The sequence below is a fragment of the Microcaecilia unicolor genome, chromosome 6 (genome assembly GCF_901765095.1).
Source record: "Microcaecilia unicolor chromosome 6, aMicUni1.1, whole genome shotgun sequence".
In the NCBI taxonomy this organism is placed as follows: Eukaryota; Metazoa; Chordata; class Amphibia; order Gymnophiona; family Siphonopidae; genus Microcaecilia; species Microcaecilia unicolor.
Window position 1 is genome coordinate 91,459,835 of NC_044036.1, and position 17,511 is coordinate 91,477,345.

At 42.4% G+C, this 17,511-nt stretch overlaps 1 protein-coding gene across 1 annotated transcript in view; it reads left to right on the plus strand.

Annotated features, from left to right (window-relative positions):
• NCF2 (neutrophil cytosolic factor 2) overlaps positions 1 to 17,511 on the plus strand; it is a 69,029-nt gene that overhangs the window by 22,749 nt on the left and 28,769 nt on the right. Inside the window, exons 6-10 of the mRNA XM_030207406.1 lie at positions 436 to 495; positions 7,917 to 7,960; positions 10,538 to 10,679; positions 11,064 to 11,129; positions 16,020 to 16,095. Of these exons, the coding sequence (XP_030063266.1) occupies positions 436 to 495; positions 7,917 to 7,960; positions 10,538 to 10,679; positions 11,064 to 11,129; positions 16,020 to 16,095 (388 nt within the window). The remainder of the gene's footprint in view (positions 1 to 435; positions 496 to 7,916; positions 7,961 to 10,537; positions 10,680 to 11,063; positions 11,130 to 16,019; positions 16,096 to 17,511) is intronic.

Consider the following 17,511-nt stretch of genomic DNA (forward strand, 5'->3'; position numbering starts at 1 on the left):
GGAGATGAATGTTCTAGCACTTCTCTTGCTGCAGGTGTGACTACAGGAAGAGGCAGTGGAAAAGCACTGTTGGATGTAAGCCCAGTATCAGCCACACTCACCTCATCCCAGCCTGCTACCACCACAATCCCTCCCTGCCCTCCTTACCACCTGGCTCCTTCCTGCTGTCCCTGCCGTTACCTTCTAGCCTCATGTGGCCTAATAGTAGCACTGTCCCTGCTTTGCATGCTGGGAATTTCATTAGAATTGTGGTTGTTTTGAATGTATCTTGGGAAATGAATGTATAGCATTCCTATTTTATAGGTAGATGAAAAACCTTTGCACTGAACATCTAGTTTAACTAACACTAAATAAAAGAAACAATAAGGAGACAAAGAAAGATTCAGAACTGACAAAGCAAATCATAAAGAAATATCATTCCTTCTTTTCTTTTAGGTTGTAGCGTCTGTTGTCGATAAAGATAATTTCTCAGGATTTGCTCCACTGCAGCCTCAGGTCTGACTCCATTTATCTTTCTATTTATTTATTATTAGCTCATGTCTCTTTCGGTGATGGCTCAAGTTTTATGTTCATCTGACAACTTCTCTTACAATAGGTGAATGTTTTAAATAATTGTAATGTCTCTTTATATTTATATGCTTTTATTCATTTTATGTTATTTATATGTTTTGATTTGAATAGACTCCTGACGCAGGCCTGTGCGGCCGAAACACAGCTGTGTCGCGTCCCTTTCTCCCTGCTATCCTTTGGTTAATAAAGTGTTTTAATTTTTTAATAAACAAGTGTCGTCTTTTTCACATTTTTTTATTAATTTGTATTTTTAAATACAAATTTCATTTTTTCTTGTTTTTAATTTTTGATTATTTTTGTTTTTGTTAGTCATCTTTGCTGTTTTGCTTTTTTGGTGTTTTTTGCGAAGACTGGTTTCTTCTGTTTTTTGTACTATTCAAGTTGAATTATATTCATGTTTACTATCAAATTTCTCTGTTCCCTGAGGGCTTACAGCATGGGTCCCAAACCTCTCCTGGGGAAACCCCAGCCAGTCAGGGTTCAGGATATCCACAATGAATATTCATGAGTTAGCTTTGCAAGCACTGTCTCCATTGCATGCAAATCTAACTCATGAATATTCATTGCAGGTATCCTGAAAATCTAACTGGCTGGGGTTTCCCCAGGACAGGTTTGGAAACCACCGACTTATAGTCTAACAGGTCAATTTTCAAAAGGACTTACACATTTACCAGTGGCCTGTAAATGTATATAAGGCCACTATCTATTGATTTCCAGCTCCTATACAGATAGTGGTGTGCTGAAAATCCATTCACTGCTCCACCACTACCTGAATAGTAGAGGGGCAGCGTTAGAGTGAGCAGCAACCTGGAACTATCCATATAGTGACAATACTCAGCCACTAAATGGAGAGTTTGGGCCTCAAAGGCAACGGATACTGGTGATGGCAGTCACTGCTGCTGACGGTAAACCTGCTGATTGGTGGTGGTATCAGTCAGTGCTGCTGAATGTAAACAAGCTGATTATAGTCAGCAGCACTGCCTGCTGCCACTACCAAACACATGCTGACTACTGCTGCTGCAAGTTACCTCTTAGTTTGTACTTGAAGCACTAGAGAGTGAAGTGACTTGCCTAAGATCCCAAGTAGCATCAGTAGGCTTTCAACCTTGGCTTTCCTAGTTCACAGTCTTTTGGGTTACTCCTTCACTCCATTTCAATATTTATAAATCTCTTTGCATTTTTTCACTTCTTCATGTCTGTACAAACCACTGGCTAGACCTCACCTAGAGTACTGTGTTCCACTGTGAATGCTGCACTTCTGCAAATTTAGATGGAGAAGTAATAGTTCAGAAAAAGGGCATCAAGATGGCTTATTCTCTGCATGATAAGGCTCATGAATTGAGACTGGATAGCCTAAGTGTGTTTATATTCTGGAGATGGAAAGGGGAAAGGGGGAATGGGGAAGGACTATTCAAATAGCTCAAGGATATGCGATGCACTTCCACAAGCTGCACCCTCTGGACTTGAACAGGCTCATCCTTGCTCCTGCTTCTGTGTTGGGATCCCCTTTACCTACCCAAGGCACTCTACTGCCTCTGGCTGACAATAACTCCCACTTCAGATCAGCCTTAGGTTATTTTGTCTTTTCCAGGACACCCTCTCTCCTCACGGGTCCTGGCGGGGGTAGAGGCAACCAAAGACCTCGTGCAAACCCCAACAACATTATTTTTTAACTCCTAACTCCTCCCACTACTGTCACTCAACAACCAGGAACATTTTCTTCTGCAACCTACCCAGGAACCCACCCCCTTGGGCTGGATCCTTTACCTCCCACAACTCAGAACCCTCTCCTCAGAAACTCTGGAGAATTCTCTCATGATGTTTAGTAATCCCCATTATAATGGGGGATTACACTGTCCCCTCAGTAAAGAAAAGATTACTTTCCTGTTTCCATCACAGGGATCATGTTCCCTTGCCCTCAAGGGCCAACTTAACCTCCACCTCTCCCTCAGGGGTCACTAAGTATATTTTAATAACATCAACATTTTATTCAAACATAAACATTATCTTGCTCAATACCTTTTCATGTTATTTTCCCAAACATATATTCAAAATGCTTGTACTATATCTTTATATTATACACTTCCACAGTTTACCAGCTAATCTGTGTCCCTCCTTTCTTTTCCAACCAAAAGTTATTACTTTCCAATCATTCTCTCAGAATCTTTCTTTTGTCCCCATTAAAGGCAGGACACCCAGATGATTTCCTGGGTGGCAACCTGCTTAACTGTTATTCTGTCACCCCATCATTTAAATTTTCCATTTAGATATAACTTCCATTTCTTTCTTATTTGAGACAGGACACCCAGGTAATTGTAAAGGGTGGCAACGTGCTTAAACTCTTTTTCTGTCCTGTACACTTACATTAATTTTACCATAGCATGAATCAGGATACCTTGGTTTAGCAAAGGTAACAATCTGCTCAGCCTTTACACTTCTTTCTTCCTCTACCTTTTTCTCTTTTCTTCATTAGGGAACACTTGTATCATAACAAATAACCAAACTTTATTCAAACATAAATTTTCACAAACAAATGATCTTTATGCTACAAAGCAAGTGTATAACTCAATAGCACACTTTCTGTTCTTCAGACTATACTTAATATGTATATTCTTCCATTCACAACTTGCCTTTAATCCAACATTCTAAACATCTTTATTCACTACTCAATGTTCCTCTAACCCAGAACCATGTATCAATGCTGTGTTTTTACTTATGCTATCGATAGATCTTCTTATATCGGGCCCACAACCCACAGTTTTCTGTTTTTTCACTGTATCCCCAGTGTTCATCCATACCATCGGTTGCTGCTAGTCCACTGGTCCCCTTCAATCTACTCCGAAACCGAGGCCTCTGCAGGTGGGAATGCAATGCTATCTTTTCAGTGATAATATCCGGTGCAGCACTGTCTGCAGTACACCTGTACCGGGATCAGCTCTTCTCAGGGGTGCAACCCAGGCAGATGACCCGACCCACAGTTGCCCCATCTCCATCGCCAGCTCAATAATAGCCTGCAAGCTGTGGGCCATCTCCTCCATGTGCTCTCTCTCTGCTGCCTTCGCTCAATCTCCACCTTCTCGGCACCATTCACATATTCCTCTCCAGCTTTAATTCACAGGTGCACTACTCAGGGTCCTCGTGCTTCATCTCTGCCCTCCTGTCGTATGTCTGACAGCACTCTAGTCATAGTTTATTTCAACTTTCTAGACTACTCTAGCTGCCAGGGCAGTACAGAGCGGTGTACAGACTAAACATTAGAAGAGAAAAGGAACTCCGTTATAGACAGTAAAGCTCAACAGTCATGCAGAAATACCAAAATACAAGTGTAACCGGGTTACAGCAGTGCCTCTCGAGCCCTCTTCTAACGTTAGAAGAGGGCTCGAGAGGCACTGCTGCTAGTCACTGACAGATGATCAAATCCCTGCACTGTTCCAAACAGCGCTCCAAAAATAGCGCTGGAACAGCGCAGGCGTTATTAGACCTATAATCAGAGATAATTGCATGCAAATTTAAGCACGCAATTATCTCTGATCATGGGGTAGAAGTGCAGGAGAATTGTGCCTGAGCATGCGCTCAGCACAATCCTCCTGCACTTGTTGACAGGTCTGGGCTGTCAAAAACCCAAACCTGTCAAACACAGGGGCTGGAGGTCCATGGGACCACCAGGCCCCAACTACCCCTGCCCCGAGCAACGGGGGCTGGAGGTCCAGCGGACCTCTGGTCCCCCCGATGATCCCCCCCCAGGTTCAGGGAGGGCTGGCGATCTGGTGGGGCTCCGGCCCCCCCTAACTCCCCCAGCAAAGGATCCCTAGTGGCCTAGTGGGCAACCAACCAACCCCCCCTCCAACGGCAGGGGGACTGGAGGTCTGCTGGACCTCCGGTCCCCCCCCAGGTTCAGGGAGGGCTGGAGATTCAGTGGGTCTCCAGCCCCCCCTAGTCCTCCAGCAAGGGGTCCCTGGTGGTCCGATCCCCCCTACCTTGTGTGTTGGAGGAGGGAGGGTAGCCTGCCTCCCTCTTCTTCCTGCGATGTCACAAAATGGCGGCGTCCAGCAACCCAATCTTTGGCGCGCTGGCCACTGATCATTGGGGATGAATATGTTTAGCCCTGTTTAGCATGCATTTGCATGCTAGTTGCTTTCAGAGCCCCCTCTTACTCACTCTGGTCCCATCAGCTCATTCACTCAGGAACCACACGACACCCAGAGGATCAAAAGGAACTGGAACATTTATTAGCTGCTTAACTGATGTTTCACTGCATTGATCTTCATACAGTTCAGATGTATATCACAGCAATAGTACATTACTGTACTGGGTTAACACATGTGCACAACCATCATGCCTATCCTGCAGTCAAATTGGAACCCAGAAAAGATTTCAGTCTCCCAATGTACTGCAATACCATCTGGGCTAGACTCAATGTAACTATCTTTTCCTTTTGAGCTGCCACCCCGGAGGTCTCGCCTCAGCCAGGGATAAACCACACTCCACCTGAGACTTGTTTACGGCTGGACACCCCAATCCGCTGAGTTTCTGGCTTCTCAAATGGCTGATGCAATGTAACAGTTCACAGTGTATAACTTCAATCCGTCACTTACAGCACTGCAGGACCCCCCTTAACTGCACTGGGTCACCTGGCAGGGGGCTATTAGTAACACAGAACTCCAGCAACCTAGATCCTAGTTACTCTGTCAAGAGGCAGAACCAGAGACAAATCCTTCCCACAGCGTTTCCCTTTTATAACCTCTGAGCTTCTCCCGGGTCCTCCAGTCACTCCCCTGCTATTCAGGGTTCACTCTATCATGAAGCTTAAACAACCATGGGTTACGCAAGGCAAGCAAGAAAACAAGAAACTGTCCAATGAAAACTCTCTCTCAATATTCCTTACAAATGCTGACAATTTCCGGCACAGTCCTCCACCTCCTCCTCACGGCAAGCATGGGAACGGCCACAATGTTGGGTTCCTGGATCCTTCCCGCCACTTTCAGGTACTCACAGTTCAGTTGGTATTTCTCTGGTCTGTCCTGGCAGTTGATATAGCCTTATCCACAGTCCTCCTGGGCAGGAAAAATTCAAACTCACAGTACTCAACCAGTCTTTCCTCAGTATTAGAAGTACTTTTAAATCCCAGGTCTGAATCGAGTGGTCTTTCCTGACTTATTCTATCACCCCATGCCCCACTCCTCCAGTACCGGACAATCAAATTTGTAATCCTTGGTGAAAAGTCTCTCCAACTTAAATCCCATTGCTCCATATTTGGGCACCAGTTTGTGTAACACAGTCTCACCGGTACCAGCACAGGGTCCTGGGACACCGACTAGCTCTTGGGGTCGGGCACCCCTTGACCCAGCCCACAAAACAAAAATGTATTTTCCAGTCACAGTCACACACAGTTCAGACTGTCTTACATGAGCTTGGGTGTAGGCCAGGGCCAGATATACTCTAGTAGGCCATAGGATGTTAAGTTGGGCTTCATCTGAGTACTCTTGCTCAGTCCAGGAGCAAAGACTTCATCCTCACTTCCAAGAGTATTCTCCACACCAAGGATTTGTATTTAATGCAATAACCAAACTTTACTCGATATTCTGCAAATACACCTACTTGGTGGCAGTAAGGGACCTCGCGCTAACCACACACTAATTGGTTGGCATGTGGCAGTGTTGCTGCATTAACTGATTAGCGCAGAATACGCCTACTCTTTGACTAAAACACACTCCCAGTGCTAAAAAATAAAAATGATTTTTTTAGTGTGTGGGTAGCACATGCACATGGCAAACGTATCATAGGATGCCTCAGCGCACCCCATTGTACGCCATTTAAAGCTGAGGTGGCTTTTTGATGGGTAATAAAACTAGAGCAGGGATTTTCAACCCAGTTCTCAGGACACCCCCAGCCAGTCAGGTTTTCAGGATACTCACAATGAATATGCATGAGACAGATTTGCATTCAATGGAAATAGTGCAAGCAAATTTATCTCATGCATACTCATTGTTGATATCTTTGAAACCTGACTGGCTAGATGGGTTCTGGACACACTGGTTGTTAATAAATCAGTATGTCAAGTTCAAAATAGTCTGTCTGATTTATAAATTGATTTATGGTTTAAATGTGGACAGTCTTACAGACCTACTTGAATTCCCTTCCTCAGGAAGAAGTTTGTATTTCTTCGTACATTGCAACTGGACTATCCTGCCTTCAAAAATGTTAGGTTGAAATCAATGTATGAGGGATCTTTCCCTTTATATGGAGCACCAATCTGGAACGAATTGCATGTGTAATTGAAAGGTTTATCTTCCTATATTTTTGTAAGGGTTTAAAAACCTACTTTCTTTTTTGTTTTAACATAAGCAATAGATTACTTTGTTTAGGAGAATCTAGCTCTGTTTACATTGTTATTTTGTTCTATTTATATATTAATTCCTCTGATATACAAGAGTCTCTTTGCTTGTTAACTACTGTGAATCCTTGTGGAATAATGGATGGTATATAAGCCTTGAATACAATAGAATGGAATAGAGTACCATTTTGTATCAGCGCCCTTCTGTCTCCAGTCAGTAACTTCTTGATTTTTCTGTGACTTTGTACTACTTATACTAATTCTAATGACTCTAACTGAAACTCTTTTACTAAATATAGTCACAAACTTTTTTTTCTCAATACCTTAAAAGGGAAGTGTTTTTTTCTTACTTTTGTTTAAAAAAAAACAAAACGATTTAGCTTATGTCTTTTCAGTGGTAGTTAAGGCAAGTTACATTCAAGTGCAGGAGGCATTTCCCCGGCCTTAGAGGGCTTAAAGACTAAGGGAACCTTTTACTAAAGCTTAGTGTGCACTCATGGACATTAGCTTGTGCTAAGTGCCAAGTGGGTCATAGTTATAAAATAGGACATGCAGCCCCCAAGTTTATACCTGAGAAAATGAAGGGTTAAGTGTTTTATTCACAATAGGTGTCAACAGGGCTTTTTTTGAGGGGGTACTTGGGGGTACTGAGTACCGGCACCTTTTCCATTGTCTGCTAAAATTGACCCATGGTCCCCAAGTTTTAATGAAAATGCACAGGCTCTACTCATCAATTCTGCCTTCTCATAGATTCTGTGACTGGTTGCAGGGGACCTGGTTGTTGTGGGGTGAGTCACTGTGATCACTCCACCCCTGAAGGTTGGCCTGGAATTTGAGTACTGGCACCTTTTTCGCTAGAAAAAGGCACTGGGTGTCAATAAGATGTGACCACTGGCTTCCCTAATCCCCAGGCTACTCCTCCACTCTAGATAGTTCCTTCAGATGTTTCATGTTGATTTCTTATTCTAAAAACTCTCTTATGTCTCATACAGCAAATTTATCTATTTTGCAGGCTATTGAACCTCCACCCAGACCAAAGACTCCAGAAATCCTCAAGTTAGTACCAGCCTCTCCTTGCTGTCAGTCTCGCTTCCATAACCAAGCTCCCACCCCTTCCCTTGGCAAGACCCTTATTACTACAGCAGTAAGACTGAGGCCCATGTCTTATATAAGAGTAGCTCTTCTGGTCAGTGTGCGGCAGAAGCGGCCAAAAAAGCAAACAGGATGCTAGGAATTATTAGAAAAGGGGTGGTAAATAAGACCAAGAATACTATAATGCCTCTGTATCACTCCAAGGTATGACCTCACCTTTTGTGTTCAATTCTGGTCACTTTCTCAAAAAAGATATAGCAGAATTAGAAAAGGTTCAAAGAAGAACAAAATGATAAAGGGGATGCATCTCTTCTCATATGAGGAAAGGCTAAAAAGGTTAGAGATTTTCAGCTTGGAAAAGAAATGACTGAGGGGAGATACAATTGAGGTCTACAAAATCCTAAATGGTGTAGGACAGGTAAAAATTAATACATTTTTTTACTCCTTCAAAAAGTACAAAGACTAGGGGACACAACAAAGTTATATGGAAATACTTTAAAAACAAATAGGAGGAAATATGTTTTCACTGGAACTTGTTGCCAGAGGATGTGGTGACAGTGGTTAGCTTATCTGGGTTTAAAAAAGGTTTGGACAAGTTCCTGGAGGAAAAGTCCATAGTCTGCTATTGAGATGGACATGGGGGAAGCCACTGCTTACTTTGGGATTAGTAGCATGGAATGTGGGTTTCTGCCAGGTACTTGTGACCTGGATTGGCAACTGTTGAAAACAGGATACTGGGCTGGATGGACCATTGGTCTGACCCAATATGGCTATTCTTATGTTTAGTGCCAGCCACAGGAAGATGAGTAACAATGATCTGTTCTTCTGGTGGTGACTATGTTCTGGTTGATAAAGGGAGGGGGAGAGACTAGAAGATATAAAGTAAATGACAGGACCACAGGTTCCAAGGGATAGGCTACTCCAATCCAATCACTGGTTTGGAACCCCCCCCCCCCCCCCCCCCACACACACACACACACACAAAAAGACTTTTCCAAGGGACTTAAGAGAATCTTGACTTGGTCTAGTTTTCATGCCAAACTTATCCTGAATCTTTTTTTTTAATAGGATGAGATTCTAGAACACTGTAAATCCTTTGTGATCCTTTGCGCTGGATCCTTGTCAGCTGGAGCTATTGCATCTCTTTGCTCTAGACACCAACTTTTATAGATGACTTTTATTGAAGTGTCACTCTTCAGCTACTAGAGGCTTTGACAACTCTTCAGCCACTAGAGGCTCAGACAAATACCACAAGCCATTTGCAATTCCACCTTATGTCTATTTTGCAAATGGCACACTTTAATCAAATTGTATTAGGGAAGGGAAGAGAAAGGAAGGGGAAATGGGACTTGATATACTGCCTTTCTGAGGTTTTTTGCAACTACATTCAAAGCGATTTACATATATTCAGGTACTTATTTTGTACCAGGGGCAATGGAGGGTTAAGTGACTTGCCCAGAGTCACAAGGAGCTGCAGTGGGAATCAGCTCAGTTCCCCAGGATCAAAGTCCACTGCATTAACCACTAGGCTACTCCTCCACTCCTGATTAGAAGCCAGCTGTGCTTTCATCTTCTTTTGCATTGCAGACTTAGAGACTTGAAGCATTTTCCTTTATCTCCAAGGCTCAGACAGGATCTAGTTCTGTAGCAGCCTTCATTCTGTAGTACTTCCCATTGCTTTTTTTCCGTGTTATCGTTTTAGTTATCTAAGCATTCCACCATAATAAAAATATTTGAAGGATTCCTCACAAAATTGCTCTTCAGGAAACAATACAAAACATTAAAGTAGGTCATTCATGTTATATACACAATAGTAAAATGTGCAGAAATATAATCAATGGGAGGAAGAAGAAGGGGGATAAAAGAAGAAAGAATAAACCTCCCTGAAATTTAGAGAGAAATCAGGAAAAAGAATGAGAACCAAGAAACACTGACACAGAGATCAGGAGCCAGAAATGGGACTATTTGAAGGCCAACACTGAGTAGCAATTTGAACCATTCCATTGGATTCTGGACTTTCAATAGCAGATCCAGGTGTAGTAGGGGGGCCATGGTCTAATCAACTCTTTGCCCCACAAATTATCAGTAACTAGGGAGCAGGAGTGGAGGTTGGTTTGTTTGGACTCCCAACCAAAAAAGTGTTCCACTGCTCCCATTTTGAATTTAGGAATATCATAGTTCATCACCTGCAGAGGTAGCTGAGTGCTTCTTATCTGTCCACTTGTGGTTGATTAAGATCAAAGTAAAACCAAGAGTGGCTCAAAGTGGTATGCCATGGGAACTTTACAGCTCAGGGAAAACAAGAGAGAGAGAGAGACCAAGGCTGAAGGATACAGGATAAGAGACTGATAAGGAGAAAGCAACAAGGGAAACCTGAAGTTTTCGTAGGGTTGTAGCTTTTCACAGCATATGCTAGAGTCTGTAGATATTTCCTAATTTACTTGAAATGTCATGAAATGAGAATATTGGTTGGGCATTGGGATCAGTTAGAGTATGGATGAGGTAGTTCTGTACCTTATCTGGTTACACTTTCATCACCAGAGCACTGGAAGGAGAGCCACACAGAGTTCTGTTTGAGTTCATCCCAGAAACTGAGCAAGAGCTGCAGGTGCTTCCGGGGAATATTGTATTTGTGCTGACGAAAGGAGAAGATAATTGGGCGACAATCACATTCAATGGAAAGGTATCAAGAAGCCCTTTGCTTTCTATGTTCAAATGTAAGCAAGGTCATTTATGTACATGTGCACATTATTGTTACTTTGTTAATTTCCTAATTGGTGCTGGTAGAAGTGGAATACAGCATATCTTTGTAAATTTCCTGATCTTTGCATTTGAAACTTAGCAAGCAGCATCATGCAGACAAAAAGCAGCCTTTATCATGATCAGGTCTCATTTGATGATCATGATAGAGGCAGAGATTACACTTCTTCATGGCATGACTTACAGGCTGAACTGTTCCCCAGACTGATCAATACAATGGGCTTTACCATCAAGGCATCTGAAGGAGCCTTATAGGACTCATATTTTACAGTGCTCTAACTCCCATTTTACTGCATTTCTTTTCTAGAAAGGGATTGTTCCATTTAATTACCTGGAGCCAATGGAGCTGCGAATCCAACCACAGCCACAGCAGGTATGAGAGCTGGGATTGTGAAACAGTCAAGTGTGCAACCTGCAACCATGTGGATACTGAACACAGAAATCTTCAGGACAATATTGTTATCACATATGGATACACATTGGTTGTAATGTCACAATATAATGTACTATATAGCAACGGGCTGCATATCATTCTACACACACAGACACAGTGCAGTGTATCTCCCCCGTACCATCCCTGACACAGAACTGGGCTACACTGCATCCTATATCACAAGGGCAGAATCCTTTTTTGAAAAACACAGGTGACTGGTGGGTCACAACCATGGTTGCACCAAAGAAAGGGTAGGGCAGTTGTGTCCATGCAGGATACATTGATCTTGGTCTGCATGACTCAGTCAGGAGGTGCACATGACATTGATCCAGTCCAGGTTTTGCTTCAATTGAAAGCAATAGAAGTAAAACCCAGACTGGCTCAATCTGTCCTCCTTTTTCTGGAGCCATATGGTAGCCCTATGCAGATCGGCCTGGAGCAGGGGCATAGTAGGATGGAAAACCATTGCCAGGCACAGGGGCTGGGGTTACATGAATTTTTAGAGTGCTAAAATGAGGTTGCATCAGTGAAAAGCATGGGAATGCTTGGTTGAAACTTTCTAGAATCCAAATTAGCAGGCAAAGGCAGGAGATGACATCTGCAACACTAACAGCTTAGGCCAGTGGTCCTGGAGGAACTATGATCGGGATATCCACAATGAATATTCATGAGAGATTTGCATGCACTGCCTCCACTGCATGCAGATCTCTCTCATGAATATTCATTGTGGATATCCTGAAAACCTGACTGGCTGGGGTGCCTCCAGGACCAGGTTTGGGAACCACTGGCCTAGGCTAAGAACAAAGTTGGCACTAGAAGAGAGACTGTGGGAGGAGCCTGGAGGAAGTTCTTTGCTTGCTGGTGCAGCTGATTCTCTGCTTCCTGCCTCTGGTTGGCTCATTTTGCTGCACAGGATAACCAAAAGGCTAGTAAACACTTTCTCAGACTCCTGAAGTAACTCTGGGGTTTTGAAGGGAAGGGACGGGTACAGAGCAAGAGACTTTTTTTATTCAAAGGGGGAGATCAAGAATTAGGGGAGGTGGGGGAGGACCACAAAGAAAAGAGTGAGATATTGTATATGTATGAGGAAGAGATCAAGAGTGTGAGTGCCATATTGAGGAGGGGAGACAGAAAGAGAGCAAGAAAATGGGCAAAGATTGGGACACAGTGATACAAAACCAAGAGATTGTGAGAGTGAGGGGATGATTAAGAGTTAAGTGACCAAGAGTATGAGTAGAGGGATGGGACAAAAAAGAGGCGATATCACGAGAATGAAGGTATGGGTCATAGAAGATAAAGCAAGAAGTCAGGGCTCTTCAGTTTGGGGTGAGGTGGCTAAGAGAAGATATGATAGAGGTCTATAAAATCATTTGTGCACATGCTAAAAACGCTAGCTCACCTTAGTAAACAGGGCCCTTAGGATGGCAACAGGAGTGCAAGCTAGGTATAGAGTAGGGCAAGCCAAAGTGGCATTTCCACACACAACCGCACGCCACATCACACACCCCTCCTCCCAACCCCCTTTTTAAAATTAGCAATATAAGATACCATGGCTTCTATGCAAACGTTCTGTTTCTGGATACTATATAACCTGTCCTCTCTTCAATCCTCGTTGTGTCTGAACCTTAAATTGACCACAACATCACCATGTATTTGTTTCTCTACCGGACTTGGCGAACGCCTTTACAGTACTATGTAAGCCACATTGAGCGGAGGAGTGGCCTAGTGGTTAGGGTGGTGGACTTTGGTCCTGGGGAACTGAGGAACTGAGTTCAATTCCTGGCACAGGCAGCTCCTTGTGACTCTGGGCAAGTCACTTAACCCTCCATTGCCCGCCACATTGAGCCTGCCATGAGTGGGAAAGCGCGGGGTACAAATGTAACAAAAAAAAAAGGTGGGAAACTGTGGGATACAAATAAATAAATGAATAAGGTGGATGGGTAAACAGAATGGTTGTTTACCATTTTAAATAGTACTAAGTCTAGAGGACATTCTATGAAAGTAATGGGAAGCACATTGAAAACATAAGCACATAAGCATCACCATAGTGGGACAGACTGAAGTTCCATTGAGTTCAGTAGCCTGTTTCCAACAGCGGCAAATCCAGGTCACAAGTACCTGGCAAGACCCCAAGAGAGTAAAATAGTTTTTATGTGCTTATCCCAGGAATAAGCAGTGGATTTTCCCAAGTCCATCTTAATAACGGCTTATGGACTTTTCTTTTAGGAAGTCATCCAAACCTTTTAAAATGCTGCTAAGCTAACTGCTTTTACCACATTCTCTGGCAATGAGTTCCAGAGTTTAGTTACACATTGAGTGAAGAAATATTTTCTTTGATTTATTTTAAATTTACTATTTAATAGCTTCAATGCTTGTGATATAGTCCTTGTATTTTTGAAAAGAGTAAACAAGTGATTCACGTCTACCTATTATTATTATTAACATTTGTATAGTGCTACCAGATGCACGCAGCGCTGAACATCCAACATAGAGACAGTCCCTGCTCAAAAGAGCTTACAATATAAAAATAAGACAGACAGACAAAACAATTAAGGACAAAGGAAGTACTGGGTGAGAAGGAACAAGGGGAGGGCAAATTGAGTAGCGGCTAGGAGTCAAAAGCAGTGGTGAAAAGGTGGGTTTTTAGCATAGATTTGTTCCACTCCACTCAATATTTTATAGACCTCTATCATATCTGCCCTCAGCCATTTCTTCCCCAAGTTGAAAAGCTCTAGCCTCTTGAAACTTTTTCTTAGAGGGAAGTAGTCTCATCCCCTTTATCATTTTCATCACCCTTCTCTATACCTTTTCTAAATTGTCTATATCTTTTTTGAGATGTGGTGATCAGAATTGCACACAATATTTCAGGTGCAGTCACACCTGGAGTAATACAAATTCATTATATATTTTTGTTCTCCAGTTTTTTCTTAATAATTCCTAACATTTTATTTATTTTCTTACCCACTGCTGCACATTGAGCAGAGGGCTTCAATGTTATCATCAGTTATGACACCTAAGTCCTTTTCCTGGGTGGTGACTCCTCATGTAGAATCTTGTATCATGCACTATGGTTTGTGTTCCTCTTTTTCCTACATGCATCACTTTGCACTTGCTTCACATTAATTGTCATGTGCCATTTTGATGCCCAATCTCCAAGTCTCAACTTGGAGAAAGTATTTTTTTCACCCAGTGTACAAATTCTAGATTTTAGGGGTCAAGGCAATTAGCTTATCTGGGTTTAAAAAGTATTAGACAAGTTTCATGAGTAAAAATCCATAAACTGTTATTAGTCATGTAAACATAGGAAAGCCACCACTTATCTCTGTGTAAGAGTAACAAGGAAGGGATTCATTCTTTGGGATCCTGCTGGGTACTAGTGATTTGGATTGGCCTTGGTCAGAGATGGAATGCTGCTTGACAGATGTTTGGTTTGATTGAGAATTTTACATCTTATGTGAGAATGAGGGGGATGAAGAACAGAGATGCATAAAATAAGAGAGAACAAGACATTTTTTTTTTTTTTGGGGGGGGGGGGGAGAAAGAGAGAGAGAGAGAGAGAGAGAGACAGCCTGAATGTGTGGGGAAGAGAGAGGACAGAGGGGTATGAATGAGGAATGGAGTAACTTAATGGTTAGCACAGTGGACTGAGTTCAGTTCCCACTGTGGCTACTTTTGACCCTGGATAAGTCACTTAACCCTCCATTGCCCCAGGTACAAAAAAATGTAAATTGTGAGCCTACTAGGGACAGAGAAAGTATTTGCATCTAATAAAAGTAAACCACTTTGGTTGTACCACAGAAAGGTAGTATATCAAATCCATGACCCTTTACAGAGATGAGAAAGCAAGAAGTTGCACGCATGTTAGAGGAATATAAAAAATGGTATGGTACCAGCATATATGTGTTGAGAGGGCAAGAGTTTGTTTTGGGGCCAGCAGGAGAGAAGGAGGAAAGAAGAGATGAGAAAGTGAGGATTAATCAAGAGTGAGAGGGAGAGCAAAAATGAAAAAGGGGAAAGTGAGCAATAGGAAGGAGCAAGATTGGTAAGAGTGCAGAGACCAAAATGGAGGAAGGGAGAAGATCAGGAATGGTAAGAAATGGAATGAAAGAAACACTGACTGGAAAAGGGAAGAAGGGTGATAATGTAGGTGAAAGAGAACTTCACTATGAATGAAGAGCAGACAGGAAGAGGAGAAAAGAAGTGAAAAGGGAAGAGAAAGGGACAGAAAAGTGAAGAGAAAGTATTAAAGCTGCTATTGATGGAAAATGATAAAGAATAAACAAATGAAATAGAGAAGAAAAAAGGACACTAGAGAAACAGACAACAAAATAAGGAAGAGAGAAGTAGAGAATGAGAAAAATGCTGAGCCAGAAAATCAAAACAATGATATGAAATGTTTGATGTATTTTATTATGTGAATCAGAATGTTAAGCTGAAAGTTTAAAGTTGTCCTTGTCCCCGGGGGGCTGGGGGAGGTTATGGAGGAATAGAAAACGTCTGTGTAAACCACCTTCCTTTCCCAAGCTTTCAGCCTCCCTAAATGAGTTGTGCTGAATGCAGTAGAGGAAAAGTGTTTAATAACAAAATGACGAATCTTCTACTGGATGTCTTGAAAAGACAGGAGGTACTTCTGTGTTTGAAGCTAGCAGTCAGATAAAAATTCCTAGAGAAAAATAAATCATGTTATAGTTATTTTTCTTTAGCTTCTGTGAAATGTGTACATTACAGAAGAACTAATCTTGTAATACTGTGAGTCAGAAAAATGCATGACTAAAATTTATTTTGCTTTTAAGTTCTGAAATATTTAATAACATACTCGTTTATTGACAGGAACAAATAGCACCAGAGTCTAGTATCCCAGCTCCACCTTCAACCGTTGCTCCACAGATGCCCAGGATTGTGATAGGTAAAAAAGCTATTCAAACTTACAGTATCCCAGCAGGGCCCCCCCCCGGGCCCCCCCCCCCCCCCCCGGGCCCCCCCCCCCCCCCCACACACAGGCCCAGAGAAAATTGCTTTCTGTGCTTTCAAAGTGAAGTGATCTAGTGGTCAATCAGGGTCCAAGTCCAACTTCACCCACTGATGCTTTTATTACCTTAAACTCAGTGCAACCTCCATTGTCTGAGGTATAAACACACACTGCCCAATATTTTAAATCATTTAACCTGGCAGTTAAATGGCAGTTATTCGGCTAACCAGCAACGTTCAGTGGAAGATTGCTGGTTATCTCCCACTGAATATTGCCGGTTAGTGCTTACTCTATACCCGGTTATATCGCGCTAATATTCAGTGCAGCTAAGTTTGATGGCCAAATGAGGCCACCGAGCTAGCAGGTATATCTTTGGCTAGTGTAAAATTAACTGGCCAGTTCTGAATATCGGCTTGGCTGGTTATGTTTACACTGGCAAAAAGGAAACCAGATATTCAATGCCAGTCACTGGAAATGGCCTGGCATTGAATATCTGGGTTCAGCACCAACAATGGGAAGCAGCCCGGCTAACTGCCACGGTCTGAATAACAGGCCCACTAAGCCTTCTGGCGAAGAAAAATACCCATTGTATTTAAATGTAATTTCCTTGAACTTGGATTTGAAGGGTAATAAATCAAATTCCAAATTCAAACCTCATACAGGTATCATAAGGGGAAAAAACAAAAACCTACTTGGCTGCCTTTCAAAAATGTACATCAAAGCAATTTACATTAATATGGGATAAGGGAGAATGGAAGAAAGTGAGAAGAGACACAAACAGACAAAAGGGAAATGAAATAAGCGGAAAGGCAGACAAGTCTGTAAGAGAGGTGCAATGTCAACTTGCACCAGGGCTTACCATTAGGACCCCAACCCCTACCCAATCACACTTCTAAACGTGCATGTAAAAAAAGGTGATTGAGTCTCGTTTTAAATTTGGGGAAAAAAAGATTATACGCCTAAGGTTCGAAGGAATGGAGTGCCATGGGGAAGAAGGAAGCTAGGTATGCAAAAGAAATTTGATGAGCCACATTAATTAAGTGAAGGGGGATAATTTAAAAAAACTGGCATGCTGGCATCAAAGAAAATGCCAAGTGTATTAAGTAAATAAATATGGCTGCCACTCTAAAGGCTCTCTGTTTAAGATCAACACTTTGAATTTAAAATAGAATGAAATCAGTAGCCAGCACTGATCAACTGGTAGTGGAGTTGCATGATCAAATTCACAGACATGATCCAGCAGCTTAACTGCAGTAGTTTGAATGATTTGAAGCTGCCCGAGGAAGAAAGCCTGATACCATTATAGAGTGGGTTACAGTACTCAAGATGGTTACAGATCAGGGCATGGGTACA